This window comes from Pseudophryne corroboree, chromosome 2, assembly GCF_028390025.1.
Source record: "Pseudophryne corroboree isolate aPseCor3 chromosome 2, aPseCor3.hap2, whole genome shotgun sequence".
Lineage (NCBI taxonomy): Eukaryota > Metazoa > Chordata > Amphibia > Anura > Myobatrachidae > Pseudophryne > Pseudophryne corroboree.
Genome location: NC_086445.1, coordinates 920,344,661 through 920,369,789, shown reverse-complemented (window position 1 = coordinate 920,369,789; position 25,129 = coordinate 920,344,661). Strand labels below are relative to the sequence as shown.

At 48.9% G+C, this 25,129-nt stretch overlaps 1 protein-coding gene across 1 annotated transcript in view; it reads left to right on the top strand.

The window, feature by feature from the left end:
* BAZ1B (bromodomain adjacent to zinc finger domain 1B) overlaps window positions 1-25,129 on the top strand; it is a 303,893-nt gene that overhangs the window by 41,526 nt on the left and 237,238 nt on the right. The window contains exon 2 of the mRNA XM_063956151.1: window positions 4,315-4,431. Coding sequence (XP_063812221.1) covers window positions 4,315-4,431 — 117 coding nt within the window. The remainder of the gene's footprint in view (window positions 1-4,314; window positions 4,432-25,129) is intronic.

Here is a 25,129-nt window from a genome sequence, read left to right as displayed (position 1 = left end):
TAAAAAGTATATACACACATACTGGTGTTATACTGCGGCCAGCGATCGCCTCAGCCTGGATGTGCAGAGCTAGGGTGGCTTGGTCGGATTCCCTGACTAAAAATATTGATACCCTTGACAGGGACAGTATTTTATTGACTATAGAGCATTTCTATATATGCGAGATGCACAGAGGGATATTTGCACTCTGGCATCATGAATAAACGCGATGTCCATAACTGCCAGAAGATGTTATGGACACGACAGTGGTCAGGTGATGCAGATTCCAAACGGCACAGTATGGCCGTATAAAGGAAGAGGACTTGTTTGGGGTCGGTCCATCGGACCTGGTGGTCACGGCAACTGCTGGAAAATCCACCGTTTTTTACCCTAAGTCACATCTCTGCAGAAAAAGACACCGTCTTTTCAGCCTCAGTCCTCTCGTCCCTATAAGATCATATCTGCCCAGGGATAGAGGAAAGGGAAGAAGACTGCAGCAGGCAGCCCATTCCCAGGAACAGAAGCGTTCCACCGCGTCTGACAAGTTCTCAGCATGGCGCTGAGACCGTACAGGACCCCTGGATCCTACAAGTAGTATCCCGGGGGTACAGATGGGAATGTCGAGACGTTTCCCCTTCGCAGGCTCCTGAAGTCTGCTTTACCAAGTCTCCCTCCGACAAGGAGGTAGTATGGGAAAAAATTCACAAGCTGTATCCCAGCAGGTGATAATTAAATTACCCCTCCTACTACAGAAAAGGGGTATTATTCCACACTATATTGTGGTACTGAAGCCAGAAGGCTAGGTGAGACTTATTCTAAAAATTTTTTTTTGAACACTTACAAAGGTTCAAATTAAGATGAAGTCACTCAGAGCAGTGATAACGAACCAGGAAGAAGGGGACTATATAGTGTCCCGGGACATCAGGGATGCTTACCTCTATGTCCCAAATTTGCCCTTCTCACTAAGGGTACCTCAGGTTCGTGGTGCAGAACTGTCACTATCAGTTTCAGACGCTGCCGTTTGGATTGTCCACGGCACCCCGGGGTCTTTACCAAGGTAATGGCCGAATTGATGATTCTTCTTCGAAGAAAAGGCGTCTTAATTATCCCTTACTTGGACGATCTCCTGATAGGGGCATAGTCCAGGGAACAGTTGGAGGTCGGAGTAGCACTATCTCGGATACTGCTACAATCAGCACGGGTGGATTCTAAATATTCCAAAATCGCAGCTGATCCCGACGACACGTCTGCTGTGCCTAGGGATGATTCTGGACACAGTCCAGAAAAAGGTGTTTCTCCCGGAAGAGGAAGCCAGGGAGTTATCCGAGCAAGTCAGGAACCTCCTAAAAACAGTGCATCATTGCACAAGGGTCCTGGTAAAAATGGTGGCTTCCTACGAAGCAATTCCATTCGGCAGATTTCACGTAAGAACTTTTCAGTGGGATCTGCTGGACAAATGGTCCGGATCGCATCTTCAGATGCATCAGCGGATAACCCAATATCCAAGGACAAGGGTGTCTCTCCTGTGGTGGTTATAGAGTGCTCATCTTCTAGAGGGCCGCAGATTCGGCATTCAGGATTGGATGCTGGTAACCACGGAGCCCAGCCTGAGAGGCTGGGGAGCAGTCACACAAGGGAAAAATTTCCAGGGAGTGTGATCAAGTATGGAGACTTTTCTCCACATAAATATACTGGAGCTAAGGGTAAATTTATAATGCTCTAAGCTTAGCAAGACCTCTGCTTCAAGGTCAGCCGGTATTGATCCAGTGGGAAAAACATCACGGCAGTCGCCCACGTAAACAGACAGGGCGACACAAGAAGCAGGAGGGCAATGGCAGAAACTGCAAGGACTTTTCGCTGGGCGGAAAATCATGTGATAACACTGTCAGCAGTTCTTCATCCCGGGAATGGAAACTGGGAAGCAGACTTCCTCAGCACGACCTCCACCCGGGAGAGTGGAAACTTCATTGAGAAGTTTTTTTCCACATGATTGTAAACCGTTGGGAAATACCAAAGGTGGACATGATGGCGTCCCGTCTGAACAAAAAACGGGACAGGTATTGCGCCAGGTCAAGAGACCCTCAGGCAATAGATGTGGACGTTCTGGTAACACCGTGGGTGTACCAGTCGGTGTATGTGTTCCCTCCTCTGCTTCTCATACCTAAGGTGCTGAGAATTATAAGACGTAGAGGAGTAAGAACTATACTCATGGCTCCGGATTGGCCAAGAAGGACTTGGTACCCGGAACTTCAAGAGATGCTTACAGAGGTCTTATGGCCTCTGCCGCTAAGAAGGGACTTGCTTCAGCAAGTACCATGTCTGTTCCAAGACTTACCGCAGCTGCGTTTGTCGGCATGGCGATGGAAAGCCGGATCCTAAGGGAAAAAAGGCATTCCGGAAGAGGTCATTCCTACCCTGGTCAAAGCCAGAAAGGAGGTGACCGCACAACATTATCACCACGTGTGGCGAAAATATGTTGCGTGGTGTGAGGCCAGGAAGGCCCCACAAAGAAATTTCAACTCGGTCGTTTCCTGCATTTCCTGCAAACAGGAGTGTCTATGGGCCTCAAATTGGGGTCCATTAAGGTTCAAATTCGGCCCTGTAAATTTTCTTCCAGAAAGAATTGGCTTCAGTTCCTGAAGTCCAGAAGTTTGTCAAGGGAGTATTGCATATACAAACCCCTTTTTTGTGCCTCCAGTGGCACTGTGGGATCTCAACGTAGTTCTGGGATTCCTCAAATCACATTGGTTTAAAACCAGTCAAATATGTGGATTTGAAGCATCTCACATAAAAAGTGACCATGCTCTTGGCCCTGGCCTGGACCAGGCGAGTGTCAAATTGGTGGTTTTTTCTCAAAAAAGCCCATATCTGTTTGTCCATTCGGACAGGGCAGAGCTGCGGACTCGTCCCCAGTTCTCTCCCTAAGGTGGTGTCAGTGTTTCACCTGAACCAGCTTATTGTGGTGCCTTGCACCTACTAGGGACTTGGAGGACTCCAAGTTGCTAGAAGTTGTCAGGGCCGTGAAAATATGTTCCAGGACAGCTGGAGTCAGAAAATCTGACTCGCTGTTTATACTGTATGCACCCAACAAGTTGGGTGCGCCTGCTTCTAAGCAGTCGATTGCTCGTTGGATTTGTAACACAATTCAACTTGCACATTCTGAGGCAGGCCTGCCACAGTCTAAATCGGTTAAGGCCCATTCCACAAGGAAGGTGGGCTCATCTTGGGCGGCTGCCCGAGAGGTCTCGGCATTACAACTCTGCCGAGCAGCTACGTGGTCAGGGGAGAACACGTTTGTAAAATTCTACAAATTTGATATCCTGGCAAAAGAGGACCTGGAGTTCTCTCATTCGGTGCTGCAGAGTCATCCGCACTCTCCCGCCCGTTTGGGAGCTTTGGTATAATCCCCATGGTCCTTTCAGGAACCCCAGCATCCACTAGGACGATAGAGAAAATAAGAATTTACTTACCGATAATTCTATTTCTCGGAGTCCGTAGTGGATGCTGGGCGCCCATCCCAAGTGCGGATTATCTGCAATACTTGTACATAGTTACAAAAATCGGGTTATTATTGTTGTGAGCCATCTTTTCAGAGGCTCCGCTGTTATCATACTGTTAACTGGGTTTAGATCACAAGTTGTACGGTGTGATTGGTGTGGCTGGTATGAGTCTTACCCGGGATTCAAAATTCCTCCCTTATTGTGTACGCTCGTCCGGGCACAGTACCTAACTGGCTTGGAGGAGGGTCATAGGGGGAGGAGCCAGTGCACACCACCTGATCCTAAAGCTTTACTTTTTGTGCCCTGTCTCCTGCGGAGCCGCTATTCCCCATGGTCCTTTCAGGAACCCCAGCATCCACTACGGACTCCGAGAAATAGAATTATCGGTAAGTAAATTCTTATTATGTTGGGCATACAAGGTAAAGATGCCTGCTAGACTTTTTAATTTACAGCCTCTAATACAGCAGATATTGTGGCCATACACTGAGAGATCTCAAAGTATTTATGGCCATGATATCTGGGTACTTCACTCCATGTAAAGGAACAGGGGAATTTTCGGTTGGTTGGCCACAACAGCGCATACATTTCCCGATGCGAACGATTTGCAGCTCCAGAAATGAACAACTCTGCATATCTTTCCTAATGATATTCTGAGATCGGTCACACAAATTCGCAGTACAATTATCAGATTATCTGCCCATATAACTGTTTACCCCAGTGAAACAGATTAACTCATCTGACCTGGCTAACAATATCCTGGATTAACTCATACATCCCTTTGTAAGATTGTAGTTTTACTAGAATCCAGAATTTTGCCTTAACCAATCATTTGTAGAGAATATGAAGCACGTATGCAGCACTATGCAGAACGGGTATGGACGTGTAAAAGCACGGGTAGCAACCAGCTGACTCACAAAGAAGCCTGGGATGAAGAACAGGAAGTGGCAGAACTGTAAGTAAAATTACACTTTTGGGAGAGGGGTAAAAAGTAATGGAGTTTTCATTTTGCAATAGATATTGACACTTTGACAGTCCATTTGTTCACATAATGAATGGCCATGTTGATTTGGTCAATATTCAGAATGTTTATTGTAGATTGTGCACTAGGGACCAATGGTCCTGAACTTTGAGGAAGTAACAAGTTACTAATGATTTCTCTATACACCACATGCCCCAGTGGATCCAGCAGCGACGGAAGTTTGAAACTGTTCAACTGTTTCTCATTTTCTACGGAGTAATTGTTGTTGGCCTTTTACACAATATTTAGACAAATTGTTTTTTTTACAGTTGCCCCTCCATAGGGGTCAATTCTATTCAGCGACAGTTGAATTGCGCCGGGAATTAGCTCCCGGCGCTATACAATACAGCGTCGAGTGACCCTCAATTGTCGGAAATTCTTCTCATCCCTGGGGGATGAGAGAAGAAACCCGACAAAAGTGCTGCCTCGCGCCGGGGAGTTAAGTCGGAGAATGCCCGTTCTCCTGACAATTCAACCTGTTTAGTCGGCGAGAACGGGCCATCGCCGACTTAACTGGAGCTGAATTGAATAGCGTCGGGAGCTAATTCCCGGCGCTATTCAACTGTCGCTGAATAGAATTGACCCCATTGAGTACTGTAGGCTGTGAATTTGCAAATTTGGGACCAGAGATATGAGGTCAATTTAGGTTAAAAATGGAAAACCAAGCGATTTTGAAAGTGCGCTAATAAAAACAAACCAAAAAATAGTAGACAAAATAGATAACTCAAAATGAAATTGTATTCCTTGCCACTAAAATACAATCCAAAATATAGACTATTTAAAAAAAAAAAAAAAAAATTTGACTACTAACTTTGGCCTTAAATTTCAGTCATAAGGAAGTGAGGTAAATAGTTATGCCAAAAATGTAGCTTGAAGTGTGCTGAAAATAATGGCTTCCCCGCTTTTTATGACTTTTCTGAGCGGACATATTGCATTTAACCCAGATGTCTAGCAACAGTGTTAAGTCATATGCCATGATACAAAAATGGCTGCCATCTTCATATGAAAGTAAATAAAAATAAAGTAATGGTGAATTCTGACTACCTTGCAGGTGTCATCACACAAAAAATAGTTCAAGCAACCAATTTAATTCTGGTCCATTTGTTATGGATTGTTCTGTTTATGCTTTGGGGGTGGGCGGTGTAGGCGATGCTTGGGGGGGTTGGTTTAGGCTGCGGAAAGGGGCAGTTAGGGTAAGACGACCCCGGTGAGGGTTAGGCTGTGGCACGGGCTAGGTTTTCATACGGTTGGCATCCTGACCGCCTGCGTTTAGAACCCAACCCACGCAAACATCACCTCTTGGCACACTAGCATGTGTGAGAATCATCTAGCTATGGGTATAATTTCTCTGACGTCCTAGTGGATGCTGGGAACTCCGAAAGGACCATGGGGAATAGCGGGCTCCGAAGGAGGCTGGGCACTCTAGAAAGATTTGACTACCTGGTGTGCACTGGCTCCTCCCACTATGACCCTCCTCCAAGCCTCAGTTAGATCTTGTGCCCGGCCGAGGTTGGATGCACACTAGGGGCTCTCCTGAGCCCTTAGAAAGAAAGTATAGATTTAGGTTTTTTATTTTCAGTGAGACCTGCTGGCAACAGGCTCACTGCAGCGAGGGACTAAGGGGAGAAGAAGCGAACTCGCCTGCTTGCAGCCGGATTGGGCTTCTTAGGCTACTGGACACCATTAGCTCCAGAGGGATCGACCGCAGGCCCAGTCCTTGGTGTTCGGTCCCGGAGCCGCGCCGCCGTCCCCCTTACAGAGCCAGAAGCAAGAAGAGGTCCGGAAAAACGGCGGCAGAAGACATCAGTCTTCACCAAGGTAGCGCACAGCACTGCAGCTCTGCGCCATTGTTACTCAGGCACACTTCACACTCCGGTCACTGAGGGTGCAGGGTGCTTGGGGGGGGCGCCCTGAGCAGCAATAAAAACACCTTGACTGGCAAAAATACCACAATATATAGCCCCAGAGGCTATATATGTGGTAAATACCCCTGCCAGAATCCAGAAAAAAGCGGGAGAATAGGCTGCGGAAAAGGGGCGGAGCTATCTCCCTCAGACACACTGGCGCCATTTTCTCTTCACAGTGCAGCTGGAAGAAAGCTCCCCAGGCTCTCCCCTGTAGTTTTCAGGCTCAAAGGGTTAAAAAGAGAGGGGGGGGGCACTAAATTTAGGCGCAATATTGTATATACAAGCAGCTATGGGGGAAAATTCACTCAGTTATAGTGTTAATCCCCACATTATATAGCGCTCTGGTGTGTGCTGGCATACTCTCTCTGTCTCCCCAAAGGGCTTTGTGGGTCCTGTCCTCAGTCAGAGCATTCCCTGTGTGTGTGCGGTGTGTCGGTACAGCTGTGTCGACATGTTTGAGGAGGAGGCTTATATAGTGACGGAGCAGATGCCGATAAATGTGATGTCGCCCCTTGTGGGGCCGACACCAGAGTGAGTGGATGGTTAGGTAAAAGGTATTAACCGACAGTGTCAACTCCTTACATAAAAGGGTGGATGACGTAACAGCTGTGGGACAGCCGGCTTCTCAGCCCGTGCCTGCCCAGGCGTCTCAAAGGCCATCAGGGGCTCAAAAACGCCCGCTCATTCAGATGGCAGACACAGATGTCGACACGGAGTCTGACTCCAGTGTCGACAAGGTTGAGACATATACACAATCCACTAGGAACATCCGTGACTTGATCCCGGCAATAAAAAATGTGTTACACATTTCTGACAACCTCTAAAAATGGGTTTTTATGTTTGGGGAGAAAAAGCAGGCAATGTTTTGTTCCCCCATCAGATGAATGAATGAAGTGTGTGAAAAGCGTGGATTCCCCATGATAAGAAACTGGTAATTTCTAAAAAGTTACTGATGGCGTACCTTTTCCCGCCAGAGGATAAGTTACGCTGGGAGATATCCCCTAGGGTGGATAAGGCGCTCACACGGTTGTCAAAATAGGTGGCACTACCGTTTTAGGAACGGCCACTTTGAAGGTACCTGTTGATAAAAAGCAGGAGGCTATCCTGAAGTCTGTATTTACACACTCAGGTACTAGACTGAAACCTGCAGAGCGTGCTGCTGCAGCGTGGTCGGTGACCCTGTCAAACATACTAGTTTGCTAACATGAGAACATATTAAAGACGTCGTCTTATATATGAGGGATGCACAGAGGGATATTTTGCCGGCTGGCATCCAAAATGAATGTAATGTCCATTCTGTCAGGAGGGTATTAGAGACCTGTCACTGGACAGGTGATGCTGACCTTAAAAGGCGCATAGAGATTCTGCCTTATAAGGGTGAGGAATTATTTGGGGATGGTCTCTGGGACCTCGTATCCGCAGCAACAGCTGGGAAGAAATATTTTTACCTCCGTTTTCCTCACAGACTAAGAAAGCACTGTATTATCAGGTACAGTCCTTTCGGCTTCAGAAAAGCAAGCGGGTCAAAGGCGCTTCCTTTCTGTACAGAGACAAGGGAAGAGGGAAAAAGCTGCACCAGTCAGCCTGTTCCCAGAATCATAATTCTTCTCTCGCTTCCTCTGAGTCCACAGCATGACGCGGGGGCTCCACAGGTGTAGCCAGGTACGGTGGGGTGCCGTCTCAAAAATTTCAGCGATCAGTGGGCTCGCTCACAGGATCCCTGTTTCATTCAAGTAGTATTTCAGGGGTACAAGCTGGAATTCGAGATGTCTTCCCCCCCGCCGTTTCCTCAAATATGCCTTGCCGACAACTCCCTCAGGCAGGGAGGCTGTGCTAGAGGCAATTAATAAGCTGTATTCCCAGCAGGTAATACTTAAGGTGCCCCTACTTCAACAAGGACGGGGTTACTATTCCACACGGTTTGGGGTACCGAAACCGCATGGTTCGGTGTGACCCTTTTTTATATTTAAAATCCTTGAACATAAAAAATTCAAGTTCAAGATGGAATCGCTCAGGGCGGTTATTGCAAACCTGGACGAGGGGAATTACATGGTATCCCGGGACATCAAGGATGCTTACCTGCATGTCCCTATTTACTATCCTCGCCAGGAGTACCTCAGATTTGTGGTACAGGATTACCATTACCAAGTCCAGACTCTGCCGTTTGGACTGTACATGGCACCGAGGGTGTTACCAAGGTAATGGCCGGAATGATGATACTCCTTCGAAAAAGGGGAGTTTTAATTATCCCGTACTTGGACAATCTCCTTATAAGGGCGAGGTCCAAGGAGCAGTTGCTAGTCGGGGGGTAGCACTATTTTGGAAAGTGCTACAACAGCACGGTTGGATTCTAAACAGTCCAGAGTCACAGCTGGTTCCTACGACACGTCTACTGTTCCTGGAGATGGTTCTGGACACAGACCAGAAATAAGTGTTTCTCCCGGAGGAGAAAGCCAAGGAGCTGTCATCTCTAGTCAGAGACCTCCTGAAGCCAAAACAGGTATCGGTGCATCATTGCACGCGAGTCCTGGGAAAAATGGTAGCTTCCTACGAGGCAATCCCATTCGGCAGGTTCCATGCAAGAATTTTTCAGGGGGACCTGTTAGACAAGTGGTCTGGGTCGCATCTTCAGATGCATTAGGCTGATAACCCTGTCTCCAAGGACCAGGGTATCTCTACTGTAGTAGCTGCAGAGTGCCCATCTTCAAGAGGGCCGCAGGTTCGACATACAGGACTAGGTCCTAGTGACCATGGTTGCCAGCCTTTGAGGCTGGGGGGCAGTCACACAGGGAAGAAACTTCCAGGGACTTTGGTCAAGTCAGGTGACTTCCCTACATAAATATTCTGGAACAGAGGGCTATTACAATGCCCTGAGTCAGGCAAGGCCTCTGCTTCAAAACCAGCCGATCCAATCAGGCAACTTCACGGCAGTCGCCCATGTAAACCAACAGGGCGGCACAAGAAGCAGGTTGGCGATGGCAGAAGCCACAAGGATTCTCCGATGGGCGGAAAATCATGTGTTAGCACTGTCAGCAGTGTTCATTCCCGGAGTGGACAACTGGGAAGCAGATCTTCTCAGCAGACACGACTTCCACCCGAGAGTGTGGGGACTTCATCCAGAAGTCTTCCAAAGGATTGTACACCATTGGGAAAGGCCACAGGTGGACATGAAGGCGTCCCGCCTCAACAAAAAGCTATAAAAGATATTGCGCCAGGTCAAGGGACCTTCAGGCGATAGCTGTGGACGCTCTGGTAACACCGTGGGTGTACCAGTCGGTTTATGTGTTCCCCCCCCTCTGCCTCTCATACCAAAGGTACTGAGAATAATAAGAAGGCGAGGAGTAAGAACGATACTCGTGGTTCCGGATTGGCCAAGAAGAGCCTGGTACCCAGAACTTCAAGAAAATATATCAGAGGACCCATGGCCTCTGCCGCTCAGACAGGACCTGCTGCAGCAGGGGCCCTGTCTGGTCCAAGACTTACCGCGGCTACGTTTTGATGGCATGGCGGTTGAACGCCGGATCCTAAAGGAAAAGGGCATTCCGGAGGAAGTCTTTCCTACGCTGATTCAAGCCAGGAAAGATGTAACTGCAAAACATTATCACCGCATATGGCGGAAATATGTTGCTTGGTGTGAGGCCAAAAAAGGCCCCAACAGAGGAATTTCAACTAGGTCGATTTCTGCATTTCCTACAAGCAGGAGTGTCTATGGGCCTAAAATTAGGCTCCATTAAGATACAGATCTCGGCTCTGTCGATTTTCTTCCAGAAAGAATTAGCTTCAGTACCTGAAGTTCAGACATTGTAAAAGGAGTGCTGCATATTCAGCCCCCGGTTGTGCCTCCAGTGGCACCTTGGGATCTCAACGTGGTGTTGAGTTTCTTAAAAATCACATTGGTTTGAACCACTAAAAACCGTGGATCTAAAATATCTCACGTTGAAAGTGGTCATGTTATTGGCCTTGGATTCGGCCAGGCGTGTATCAGAATTGGCGGCTTTGTCATATAAAAGTCCTTATCTGATTTTCCATATGGATAGGGCAGAATTGAGGACTCGTTCCCAGTTTCTCCCAAAGGTGGTGTCAGCTTTTCACTTGAACCAACCTATTGTGGTGCCTGCGGCTACTAGGGACTTGGAGGATTCCAAGTTACTGGACGTAGTCAGGGCCTTGAAAAATTATGTTTCCAGGACGGCTAGAGTCAGGAAAATTGACTCGCTATTTGTCCTGTATGCACCCAACCGGTTGGGTGCTCCTGCTTCTAAGCAGACTATCGCTCGCTGGATCTGTGACACGATTCAGCAGGCGCATTCTGCGGCTGGACTGCCGCTTCCTAAATCAGTGAAAGCCCATTCCACAGGGAAGGTGGGCTCATCTTGAGCGGCTGCCCGAGGGGTATCGGCTTTACAACTTTGCCGAGCTGTTACTTGGTCAGGGGCAAACACGTTTGCAAAATTCTACAAATTTGATACCCTGGCTGAGGAGGACCTTGAGTTCTCTCATTCGGTGCTGCAGAGTCATCCGCACTCTCCCGCCCGTTTGGGAGCTTTGGTATAATCCCCATGGTCCTTTCGGAGTTCCCAGCATCCACTAGGACGTCAGAGAAAATAAGATTTTACTCACCGGTAAATCTATTTCTCGTAGTCCGTAGTGGATGCTGGGCGCCCATCCCAAGTGCGGATTGTCTGCAATACTTGTAAATAGTTATTGCTAACTAAAGGGTTATTGTTGAGCCATCTGTTGAGAGGCTCAGTTGTTTTCATACTGTCAAACTGGATATAGTATCACGAGTTGTACGGTGTGATTGGTGTGGCTGGTATGAGTCTTACCCGGGATTCAAAATCCTTCCTTATTATGTCAGCTCGTCCGGGCACAGTGTCCTAACTGAGGCTTGGAGGAGGGTCATAGTGGGAGGAGCCAGTGCACACCAGGTAGTCATAAATCTTTCTAGAGTGCCCAGCCTCCTTCGGAGCCCGCTATTCCCCATGGTCCTTTCGGAGTTCCCAGCATCCACTACGGACTACGAGAAATAGATTTACCGGTGAGTAAAATCTTATTTTTTACTTCTTTATTGCTGAAAATGCATCTTTGTCAAAATACAATGTGACGAGGACGCACAGGGAGACTGCTGATTTTATTTATGTGTGTGTCTATATATAAAGATGTAGTTATGGCATCGGTGGGCAGCATGCCGACGCCTGGATGCTGACAGGGGGCTGAGGGCTTTTCCTGGGGGTGGGGGGGGGGTGTATATATGTATGTGTGTTCCAGTGCTGCAGCTTTTCTCTTGCGTCCTAGAGGATGCTGGGGACTCCGTAAGGACCATGGGGTATAGACGGGCTCCGCAGGAGACATGGGCACTCTAAAGACTTTAGATGGGTGTGCACTGGCTCCTCCCTCTATGCCCCTCCTCCAGAGCTCAGTTAGATTCTGTGCCCAGAGGAGACTGGGTGCACTGCAGGGGAGTTCTACTGAGTTTCCCTGAAAAAAGACTGTTAGGTTTTTTATTTTCAGGGAGCACTGCTGGCAACAGGCTCCCTGCATCGTGGACTGAGGGGAGAGAAGCAGACCTACTTAAATGATAGGCTCTGCTTCTTAGGCTACTGGACACCATTAGCTTCGGAGGGTCGGAACGCAGGTCTCACCCTCGCCGTTCGTCCCGTAGCCACGCCGCCGCCGTCGTCCTCACAGAGCCGGAAGATAGAAGCTGGGTGAGTATTAGAAGATGGAAGACTTCAAAGGCGGCAGGAGACTTCTGATCTTCTATGAGGTAACGCTGCGCGCCATTGCTCCCAACACACACACACTGGCGGCACAGTATGGGTGCAGGGCGCAGGGGGGGCGCCCTGGGCAGCAATTATTAACCCTCTAGGGACACTGGCATAGATGTATACTGCGGAGGCAGTATATTGCAAAAACCCCCGCCAGTATAAAGATTTGAGCGGGATCGAAGCCTGCCGGTAAGGGGGCGGAGCTTGATTCCTCAGCACTAACCAGCGCCATTTTCTCCACAGCACCCTGCTGAGAAGCTGGCTCCCCGGACTCTCCCCTGCTGAACACAAGTACAGAGGGCAAAAAAGAGGGGGGGGGGGGGCACATTTAATTGGCGCAGTGAGTATATTTATAAAAGCGCTGTACTGACTGGGATTTTATTCCAGTGTCTGGTGGCGCTGGGTGTGTGCTGGCATACGCTCTAAGGGCCTTATTGGGGGACTGTTTCTCTCTCTCTCTATATATATATATATATATATATATATATATATATATATATATATATATATATATATATATATATATATATATATATATATATATATATATATATATATATATATATATATATATATATATATATATATATATATATAAAATGTTCATCTAAATAACATTGAAACGTTGACAACACAGCCATTGTGTCTTCTTTTATTCCCTAAACCGGGAGCCGTGAGTGCCGCCGACTATCCTATTTATTTGTGGCCATCCAATCCATGGTTGTTTCCGGGAAGGCACCGGCATCATTTCCAAGTTAGCCACGGAATGGAGTGCTGCTGATCTCTTAAGAAATATAAAAAAAAAAAAAAATATATATATATATATATATATATATATATATATATATATATATATATATATATATATATATATATATATATATATATATATATATATATATATATATATATTCTCTATCACACACACACACACACCTCCACCCTGAGTGTTTGGGGGTGTCGGTATGTGTGTGTCGGCATGTCTGAAGCGGAAGGCTCATCTAAGGAGGAGGTGGAGCAGATTGTGGTGGCGACGCCGACACATGATTGGCTGGATATGTGGAATGTTTTAAATGCAAATGTGTCTTTATTACATAAGAGAATGGACAAAGCAGAGTCCAGAGAAAAGACAGGGAGTCAATCCATGGCTTTGGCTGTATCACAGGGCCCTCCAGGGTCTCAGAAACTTCCCCTGTCCCATGTAGCAGACACTGATACAGACACGGATTCTGACTCCAGTGTCTACTACGATGATGTGAGGTTACACCCAAGGGTGTCCAAAGGTATTCAGTATATGATTATTGCAATAAAAGATGTTTTGCATATCACAGATGACCCCTCTGTCCCTGACATGAGGGTATGCATGTTTAAGGAAAAGAAACCTGAGGTAACTATTCCCCCATCTCATGAGCTGAACGTGTTATTTGAAACGGCTTTGGAAACCCCAGACAAACTGCAGATTCCCAAGAGAATTCTTATGGCGTATCCTTTCCCTGCACAGGACAGGTTACGGTGGGAATCCTCGCCCAGGGTGGACAAGGCTTTAACGCGCTTGTCCAAAAAGGTGGCGCTACCGTCTCCAGACACGGCAGCCCTCAAGGATCCTGCTGATCGCAGACAGGAAACTACCTTGAAAATCAATTTATGCACATACGGGTGCCTTGCTCAGACTGGCTATAGCGTCGGCTTGGGTTTGTAGCGCTGTAGCAGCTTGGGCAGCTACCTTGTCATCTGACACTGATACCCTAGATAGGGATAGCATTTTATTGACCTTAAGTCACATTAAAGACGCAGTCTTATATATGAGAGACGCTTCGAGAGACGTTGGGCTGTTAGGTTTGAGAGCCAACGCCATGGCAATTTCTGCTGGGCGAGCCCTGTGGACCCTCCAATAGACGGGTGATGCCAGCTCAGACATATGGAAGTTTTGCCTTACAAGGGTGAGGTTTTGTTTGGGGAAGGTCTCGCGGACCTGGTTTCCACAGCTGCCGCGGGTAAATCTACTTTTTTTACCTTATTTTCCCCCACAGCAAAAGAAAACACCACAATATCAGATGCAGTCCTTTCGGTCGCATAAGTCCAGAAGAGGTCGGGGCTCTTCCTTCCTCGCCAGAGGTAAGGGTAGAGGGAAAAGAATGCCTGCTACGGCTAGTTCCCAGGAGCAGAAGTCCACCCTGGCTTCTACTAAATCCACCGCATGACGCTGGGGCTCCACTGAGGGAGTCCGCGCCGGTGGGGGCACGTCTTCGACTCTTCAGCCACGTCTGGGTTCAGTCAGACGTGGTTCCTTGGGCGATGGAAATTGTATCCCCAGGCTACAAGAAGGAATTTAAAGACGTGCCTCCTCGCCGATTTCTCAAATCTGCTTTACCAGCTTCTCCCCCAGAAAGGGATAGTTTTAGCGGCAATTCAAAAACTGTGTCAACAACAAGTGATTGTCAAGGTTCACCTAGTTCAACAGGGGAAGGGGTACTATTCAACCCTGTTTGTGGTCCTGAAACCGGATGGGTCGGCCAGACCCATTCTAAATCTAAAATCTCTAAACCTGTACTTGAAAAAGTTCAAATTCAAGATGGAATCGCTCCGGGCAGTTATCTCCAGCCTGGAAGGGGGGGATTTTATGGTGTCACTGGACATAAAGGATGCATACCTTCATGTCCCCATATATCCCTCTCATCAGGCATACCTGAGATTCGCTGTACAGGACTGTCATTACCAGTTTCAGACGTTGCCGTTTGGGCTTTCCACGGCCCCGAGGATTTTCACCAATGTAATGGCGGAAATGATGGTGCTCCTGCGCAGGCAGGGAGTCACAATTATCCCGTACTTGGACGATCTTCTGATAAAAGAGAGATCAATTGCAGAAAAGCGTGTCGCTCTCCCTGAGAGTGCTGCAGCAGCATGGCTGGATTCTAAATCTACCAAAGTCACAGTTGATTCCAACGACTCGGCTATCTTTCTTAGGCATGATTCTGGACACGGAACAAAAGAGGGTTTTTCTCCCGATGGAAAAAGCCCAGGAACTCCAGAACATGGTCAGAGACCTGTTAAAAAAAAAAAAAAAAAAAAAGTGTCAGTCCATCAATGCACTCGAGTACTGGGAAAAATGGTGGCGACCTTCGAGGCCATCCCCTTCGGCAGGTTCCATGCGAGGACGTTTCAGTGGGACCTTCTGGACAAGTGGTCGGGGTCCCATCTACAAATACATCAGAAAATAAGCCTGTCCCCCAGGGCCAGGGTGTCTCTCCTGTGGTGGCTGCAGAGTGCTCACCTTCTAGAGGGTCGCAGGTTCGGCATTCAAGACTGGGTTCTGGTAACCACGGACGCGAGCCTCCAAGGATGGGGAGCAGTCACACAAGGAAGAAATTTTCAGGGACTATGGTCAAGCCAGGAGGCTTGTCTACACATCAACGTACTGAAATTGAGGGCCATATACAACGACCTACGACAAGCGGAAAATCTTCTTCGCGACCTACTGGTTCTGATTCAATCAGACAACGTCACAGCTGAGGCTCATGTAAACCGCCAAGGCGGGACAAGGAGCAGAGTGGCAATGGCGGAAGCCACAAGGATTTTTCGCTGGGCGGAAAATCACTCAAGCGCTCTGTCAGCGGTCTGCATTCCGGGAGTGGACAACTGGGAAGCAGACTTCCTCAGCAGACACGATCTCCATCCAGGAGAGTGGGGACTTCATCAAGAAGTTTTTGCAGAGATAACAAGTCAGTGGGGACTTCCACAAATAGACATGATGGCGTCACGCCACAACAAGAAGCTTCGGAGGTATTGTGCCAGGTCAAGGGAACCTCAGGCAGTAGCGGTGGACGGCCTGGTGACACCATGGGTGTTTCAGTCGGTCTGTGTTCCCTCTTCCGCCCCTCTCAAAAATACTGAGAATCAGAAGATGAGAGAGTGCAGACAATACTTGTTCCAGATTGGCCTCGAAGGGCCTGGTATTCAGATCTTCAGGAAATGCTCATAGAAGATCCGTGGCCTCTTCCTCTCAGGGAGGACCTGTTGCAGCAGGGGCCCTGCGTGTTCCAAGACTTACCGCGGTTACGTTTGACGGCATGGCGGTTGAACACCAAATCCTAGCGGGGAAAGGTATTCCGGAGGCAGTCATCCCTACTCCGATTAAGGCTAGGAAGGAGGTGACGGTGAAACATTATCACCGCATCTGGAGGAAGTATGTATCTTGGTGTGAAGCCAAGAAGGTTCCTACTGAAGATTTCCATCTGGGCAGTTTTCACCACTTTCTACAGACAGGAGTGGATATGGGCCTAAAGTTAGGCTCCATCAAGGTACAGATTTCGGCCCTATCAATTTACTTTCAGAAGGAATTGGCTTCTCTCCCAGAAGTCCAGACTTCTATAAAGGGAGTGCTGTCATCCAGCCTCCTTTTGTGCCCCCAGTGGCACCATGGGACCTTATCCTGGTGTTACAGTTCCTAAAATCTCACTGGTTTGAGCCTCTTCAAACAGTGGATTTACAATTTCTCACTTGAAAGGTGGTCATGTTGTTGGCCTTGGCATCTGCACGGCGGGTGTCCAAGTTGGCGGCTTTGTCTCACAAGAGCCCCTATCTGATTTTCCATGTGGATAGAGCAGAATTAAGGACTCGTCCTCAATTTTTGCCTAAGGTGGTTTCATCTTTTCATATGAACCAACCTATCGTGGTGCCTGTGGCTACGGGTGACTTGGAGGATTCCAAGTCCCTTGATGTAGTCAGGGCCTTAAAAATTTATGTAGCCAGGACGGCTCGGGTTAGGAAAACAGAGGCACCGTTTGTCCTGTATGCAGCCAACAAGCTTGGGGTTCCTGCTTCTAAACAGACTAATCCTCGCTGGATCTGTAACACGATTCAGCAGGCTCATTCTACGGCTGGAATGCCGTTACCAAATTCGGTAACTGCCCATTCCACTGGGAAGGTGGGCCCTTCTTGGGTGGCTGCCCGAGGCGTCTCGGCATTACAGCTTTGCCAAGCGGCGACTTGGTCGGGTTCAAACACTTTTGCTAAATTCTACAAGTTTGATACCTTGGCTGAGGAGGACCTCATGTTTGCTCAATCGGTGCTGCAGAGTCATCCGCACTCTCCCGCCTGGTCTGGAGCTTTGGTATAATCCCCATGGTCCTTACGGAGTCCCCAGCATCCTCTAGGACGTAAGAAAATAAGATTTTAAACCTACCGGTAAATCTTTTTCTCTATCGTCCTAGTGGATGCTGGGGTTCCTGAAAGGACCATGGGGAATAGCGGCTCCGCAGGAGACAGGGCACAAAAAGTAAAGCTTTTCCAGATCAGGTGGTGTGCACTGGCTCCTCCCCCTATGACCCTCCTCCAGACTCCAGTTAGATTTTTGTGCCCGGCCGAGAAGGGTGCAATCTAGGTGGCTCTCCTAAAGAGCTGCTTAGAAAAAGTTTAGCTAGGTTTTTTATTTTACAGTGATTCCTGCTGGCGACAGGATCACTGCAGCGAGGGACTGAGGGGAGAAGGAGTCAACTCACCTGCGTGCAGGATGGATTGGCTTCTTGGCTACTGGACATCAAGCTCCAGAGAGACGATCACAGGTACAGCCTGGATGGTCACCGGAGCCGCGCCGCCGGCCCCCTTGCAGATGCTGAAGTCAGAAGAGGTCCAGAATCGGCGGCTGAAGACTCCTGCAGTCTTCTAAAGGTAGCGCACAGCACTGCAGCTGTGCGCCATTTTCCTCTCAGCACACTTCACACGGCAGTCACTGAGGGTGCAGGGCGCTGGGAGGGGGGCGCCCTGGGAGGCAAATGTAACCTATATAAAGGCTAAAAATACCTCACATATAGCCCCCAGAGGCTATATGGAGATATTTAACCCCTGCCTGATTTCTCTAAATAGCGGGAGACGAGCCCGCCAGAAAAGGGGCGGGGTCTATCTCCTCAGCACACGGCGCCATTTTCCTTACACAGCTCTGCTGGTCAGGACGGCTCCCAAGTCTCTCCCCTGCACTGCACTACAGAAACAGGGTAAAACGAGCCTGGAAACGTCTCTTCACATAAACATTCTGGAACTAAGAGCAATATACAATGCTCTAAGCCAGGCAGAACCTCTGCTTCAAGGAAAACCGGTGTTGATCCAGTCGGACAACATCACGGCAGTCGCCCATGTGAACAGACAAGGCGGCACAAGAAGCAGGAGTGCAATGGCAGAAGCTGCAAGGATTCTTCGCTGGGCAGAGAATCATGTGATAGCACTGTCAGCAGTGTTCATCCCGGGAGTGGACAACTGGGAAGCAGACTTCCTCAGCAGACACGATCTTCACCCGGGAGAGTGGGGACTTCATCCAGAAGTCTTCCACATGCTGGTAACCCGTTGGGAAAGACCATTGGTGGACATGATGGCGTCTCGCCTCAACAAAAAACTGGACAGGTATTGCGCCAGGTCAAGAGATCCGCAGGCAATAGCTGTGGACGCGCTGGTAACGCCTTGGGTGTACCAGTCGGTGTATGTGTTTCCTCCTCTGCCTCTCATACCAAAAGTATTGAGAATTATACGGCAAAGAGGCGTGAGAACGATACTAGTGGTTCCGGATTGGCCAAGAAGGACTTGGTACCCGGAACTTCAAGAGATGATCACGGAAGATCCGTGGCCTCTACCTCTAAGGAGGGACTTGCTTCAGCAGGGTCCCTGTCTGTTTCAAGACTTACCGCGGCTGCGTTTGACGGCATGGCGGTTGAACGCCGGATCCTAAAGGAAAAAGGCATGCCGGAAGAAGTCATTCCTACTTTGATTAAAGCAAGGAAGGAAGTAACCGTGCAACATTATCACCGAATTTGGCGAAAATATGTTGCGTGGTGCGAAGATCGGAGTGCTCCGACGGAGGAATTTCAACTGGGTCGATTCCTACATTTCCTGCAATCAGGATTGTCTATGGGTCTCAAATTGGGATCTATTAAGGTTCAAATTTCGGCCCTGTCGATTTTCTTTCAAAAAGAATTGGCTTCAGTCCCTGAAGTCCAGACCTTTGTTAAGGGAGTGCTGCATATACAGCCTCCTGTGGTGCCTCCAGTGGCACCGTGGGATCTCAATGTGGTTTTGGACTTCCTAAAATCTCATTGGTTTGAACCACTAAAAAAGGTGGATTTGAAATATCTCACATGGAAAGTGACCATGCTTCTAGCCCTGGCTTCGGCCAGGAGAGTGTCAGAACTGGCAGCTTTATCTTACAAAAGCCCATATCTGATTTTCCATTCGGACAGGGCAGAACTGCGGACTCGTCCGCATTTTCTCCCTAAGGTGGTGTCAGCATTTAATCTGAACCAGCCTATTGTGCCTGCGGCTACAAGTGACTTGGAGGACTCCAAGTTACTGGACGTTGTCAGAGCATTAAAAATATATATTGCAAGGACAGCTGGAGTCAGAAAATCTGACTCGTTGTTTATATTGTATGCACCCAACAAGATGGGTGCTCCTGCGTCTAAGCAGACGATTGCTCGTTGGATCTGTAGCACAATCCAACTTGCACATTCTGTGGCAGGCCTGCCACAGCCTAAATCTGTAAAGGCCCACTCCACAAGGAAGGTGGGCTCATCTTGGGCGGCTGCCCGAGGGGTCTCGGCATTACAACTTTGCCGAGCAGCTACGTGGTCAGGGGAGAACACGTTTGTAAAATTTTACAAATTTGATACTCTGGCTAAGGAGGACCTGGAGTTCTCTCATTCGGTGCTGCAGAGTCATCCGCACTCTCCCGCCCGTTTGGGAGCTTTGGTATAATCCCCATGGTCCTTTCAGGAACCCCAGCATCCACTAGGACGATAGAGAAAATAAGATTTTACTTACCGATAAATCTATTTCTCGGAGTCCGTAGTGGATGCTGGGCGCCCATCCCAAGTGCGGATTATCTGCAATAATTGTACATAGTTATTGTTAACTAATTCGGGTTATTGTTGAAGGAAGCCATCTTTCAGAGGCTCCGCTGTTATCATACTGTTAACTGGGTTTAGATCACAAGTTGTACGGTGTGATTGGTGTGGCTGGTATGAGTCTTACCCGGGATTCAAAATCCTCCCTTATTGTGTACGCTCGTCCGGGCACAGTACCTAACTGGAGTCTGGAGGAGGGTCATAGGGGGAGGAGCCAGTGCACACCACCTGATCTGGAAAAGCTTTACTTTTTGTGCCCTGTCTCCTGCGGAGCCGCTATTCCCCATGGTCCTTTCAGGAACCCCAGCATCCACTACGGACTCCGAGAAATAGATTTATCGGTAAGTAAAATCTTATTTTCTCCTAGTCTGTAGAGGATGCTGGGTGCCCGTCTCAGTGCGGACTAAATTCTGCAAGACTTGTATATAGTTATTGCTTACATAAGGGTTATATTAGTTTTGATCAGTCTTGGGCTGATGCTGCTTTGTTTCATACTGTTAACTGGTTTGTATGTTCCAAGTTGTACGGTGTGGATGGCGTGGGCTGGTATGTATCGTGCCTTGGACCAGTGCTTTTCTCTGACGTCCTAGTGGATGCTGGGGACTCCGTAAGGACCATGGGGAATAGACGGCTCCGCAGGAGACTGGGCACATCTAAAGAAAGATTTAGGTCTATCTGGTGTGCACTGGCTCCTCCCCCTATGACCCTCCTCCAAGCCTCAGTTAGATTTCTGTGCCCGGCTGAGCTGGATGCACACTAGGGGCTTTCCCGAGCTCCTAGAAGAAAGTATAGTTTAGGTTTTTTATTTTACAGTGAGACCTGTTGGCAACAGGCTCACTGCAGCGAGGGACTAAGGGGAGAAGAAGCGAACCTACCTAAGTGGTGGTAGCTTGGGCTTCTTAGGCTACTGGACACCATTAGCTCCAGAGGGATCGCACACAGGACCCGACCGTTCCCGGAGCGCGCCGCCGTCCCCCTTACAGAGCCAGAAGCAAGAAGGTCCGGAAAATCGGCGGCTGAAGACTTCTGTCTTCTCCAAGGTAGCGCACAGCACTGCAGCTGTGCGCCATTGCTCCTCATGCACACCACACACTTCGGTCACTGATGGGTGCAGGGCGCTGGGGGGGGGGGCGCCCTGAGCAGCAATATTAACACCTTGGCTGGCAAAACTGACACCATATATAGCCCCAGAGGCTATATAGGTGTAAATTACCCCTGCCAGAATAACACAAAAAGCGGGAGAGAGCCCACCGAAAAAGGGGCGGAGCCATCTCCCTCAGCACACTGGCGCCATTTTCCCTCACAGCTCCGCTGGAAGGATCGCTCCCTGGCTCTCCCCTGCAGTCCTGCACTACAGAAAGGGTAAAAAAGAGAGGGGGGGCACAAATTTAGGCGCAGTATAATATATATATATGCAGCTATAAGGGAAAACACTCTTTATAGGTGATATCCCTGTGGTATATAGCGCTCTGGTGTGTGCTGGCATACTCTCCCTCTGTCTCCCCAAAGGGCTTTGTGGGGTCCTGTCCTCTGTCAGAGCATTCCCTGTGTGTGTGCTGTGTGTCGGTACCGCTGTGTCGACATGTATGACGAGGAAAATGATGTGGAGGCAGAGCAAATGCCTGTAAATGTGTTGTCACCCCCTGAGGGGTCGACACCTGTGTGGATGGACTTATGGAAGGAATTACGTGACAGTGTCAGCTCCTTACATAAAAGGTTTGACGACATAGGACAGCCGGCTACTCAGCTTGTGACTGTTCCAGCGTCTCAAATGTCATCAGGGGCTTTAAAACGCCCGCTACCTCAGATGGCAGACACAGATGTCGACACGGATACCGACTCCAGTGTCGACGACTATGAGACTAGTGTACCCTCCAATAGGTCCACCCGTTACATGATTGAGGCAATGAAAAATTTATTACACATTTCTGATAGTACCCCAGGTACCACAAAAAAGGGTATTATGTTCGGTGAGAAAAAACTACCAGTAGTTTATCCTGCATCTGAGGAATTAAATGAGGTGTGTGAGGAAGCCTGGACTTCCCCCGATAAGAAATTGATAATTTCTAAACGGTTGGCAGCGTACCCTTTCCCGCCAGAGGATAGGTCACGTTGGGAAACGTCCCCTAGGGTAGATAAAGCGCTTACACGTTTATCAAAACAGGTGGCACTACCGTCTCCGGATACGGCCGCCCTAAAGGATCCTGCTGATAGAAAGCAGGAGGCTACCCTAAAAGCTATATATACACACACGGGCATTATACTGCGACCAGCGATTGCATCAGCATGGATGTGCAGTGCTGCTGCTGCGTGGTCAGATTCCCTGTCGGATAATATTGATACCCTGGATAGGGACACTATTTTGCTGACAGTAGAGCATATAAAGGACGCTGTCTTATACATGCGTGATGCACAGAGGGATATTTGCCGGCTGGCATCAAAAATAAGCGCAATGTCCATTGCCGCCAGAAGGGGGTTATGGACTCGGCAGTGGACAGGTGATGCAGATTCAAAAAGGCACATGGAAGTTTTGCCTTATAAGGGGGTGGAACTGTTTGGGGATGGTCTTTCAGACCTCGTTTCCACAGCTACGGCTGGGAAATCGACATTTTTGCCACAGGCTACCCCACAGCAAAAGAAGGCACCGTATTATCAAGTACAGTCCTTTCGGCCCCATAAACACAAGAGGGCTCGAGGCGCATCCTTTCTGCCGAGAGGCAAAGGTAGAGGGGAAAAGCTGCAGCATACAGCCAGTTCCCAAGAGCAAAAGTCCTCCCCCGCGTCCGGTAAGTCCACAGCATGACGCTGGGGCTTCACAGGCGGATCCGGGTGCGGTGGGGGCCTGTCTCAGAAATTTCAGCACACAGAGGGCTCTCACAGGTGGATCACTGGGCCCTTCAAGTAGTATCTCAGGGGTACAGGCTGGAATTCGAGACGTCCCCCCCCCCCCCCCCCCACCCCCCCGCCGTTTTCTAAAATCTGCCTTACCAGCAACTCCCTCTGCCACGGAGGCAGTGTTGGTGGCTATCCAAAAACTGTATTCACAGCAAGTGATTGTCAAGGTACCCCTCCTTCAGCAAGGGAAGGGTTACTATTCCACAATGTTTGTGGTACCGAAACCGGACGGTTCGGTGAGACCCATCTTAAATTTAAAATCCTTGAACACTTATATCAAAAGGTTCAAGTTCAAGATGTAATCGCTCAGGGCGGTTATTGCGAGCCTGGACGAGGGGGATTACATGGTCTCCCTGGACATCAAGGATGCGTACCTGCATGTCCCCATTTACCCTCCTCACCAGGAGTACCTCAGATTTGTGGTACAGGACTGTCACTATCGGTTCCAGACGCTGCCGTTTGGGTTATCCACGGCACCGAGGGTCTTTACCAAGGTAATGGCCGAAATTATGATACTCCTTCAAGAAGGGAGTTTTAATTATCCCGTACTTGGACGATCTCCTGATAAAGGCGAGGTCCAAGGAACAGTTGGTAGTGGGGGTAGCACTTTCTCGAGAAGTGCTACAACAGCACGGCTGGATTCTCAATATTCCAAAGTCACAGCTGGTCCCGACGACACGTCTTCTGTTCCTGGGAATGATTCTGGACACAGACCAGAAAAAAGTGTTTCTTCCAGTGGAAAAAGCCGAGGAGTTGTCATCTCTAGTCAGAGACCTCCTAAAACCGGGACAGGTGTCGGTACATCAATGCACACGAGTCCTGGGAAAAATGGTAGCTTCGTACGAAGCAATTCCATTCGGAAGGTTCCACGCAAGGACTTTCCAGTGGGACCTGTTGGACAAATGGTCCGGCTCCCATCTCCAGATGCAACAGCGGATAACCCTGTCGGCAAGGACCAGGGTGTCGCTGCTGTGGTGGCTGCAGAGGGCTCATCTACTAGAGGGCCGCGGATTCGGAATACAGGACTGGGTCCTGGTGACCACGGATGCCAGCCTTCGGGGCTGGGGCGCAGTCACACAGGGAAGAAATTTCCAAGGACTGTGGTCAAATCAGGAGATTTCGCTTCACATAAATATTCTAGAGCGAAGGGCCATTTACAATGCCCTAAGCCAAGCAAGGCCCCTGCTTCAGAACCAGCCGGTACTGATCCAATCAGACAACATCACGGCGGTCGCCCATGTAAACAGACAGGGCGGCACAAGAAGCAGGAGGGCAATGGCAGAAGCCACAAGGATTCTCCGATGGGCGGAAAATCATGTGTTAGCACTGACAGCAGTGTTCATTCCGGGAGTGGACAACTGGGAAGCAGACTTCCTCAGCAGGCACGACCTCCACCCGGGAGAATGGGGACTTCATCCAGAAGTCTTCCAAATGCTGGTAAACCGGTGGGAAAGACCACAGGTGGACATGATGGCGTCCCGCCTCAACAAAAAGCTAAAAAGATATTGCGCCAGGTCAAGGGACCCTCAGGCGATCGCTGTGGACGCTCTAGTAACACCGTGGGTGTACCAGTCGGTTTATGTGTTTCCTCCTCTGCCTCTCATTCCCAAGGTACTGAGAATAATACGAAGGCGAGGAGTGAAAACTATACTCGTGGTTCCGGATTGGCCAAGAAGAGCTTGGTACCCGGAACTTCAAGAGATGCTTTCAGAGGACCCTTGGCCTCTGCCGCTCAGACAGGACCTGCTGCAGCAGGGGCCCTGTCTGTTCCAAGACTTACCGCGGCTACGTTTGACGGCATGGCGGTTGAACACCGGATCCTGAAGGAAAAGAGCATTCCGGAGGAAGTCATCCCTACCCTGATCAAAGCCAGGAAGGATGTCACCGCAAAACATTATCACCGCATTTGGCGGAAATATGTTGCTTGGTGTGAGGCCAGGAAGGCCCCAACGGAGGAATTTCAACTGGGTCGATTCCTGCATTTTCTGCAAGCAGGGGTGACGTTGGGCCTCAAATTGGGGTCCATTAAGGTCCAGATTTCGGCCCTGTCGATTTTCTTCCAGAAAGAACTGGCTTCACTGCCTGAAGTTCAGACTTTTGTCAAAGGAGTTCTGCGTATTCAGCCTCCTTTTGTGCCCCCAGTGGCACCTTGGGATCTCAATGTGGTTTTCGAGTT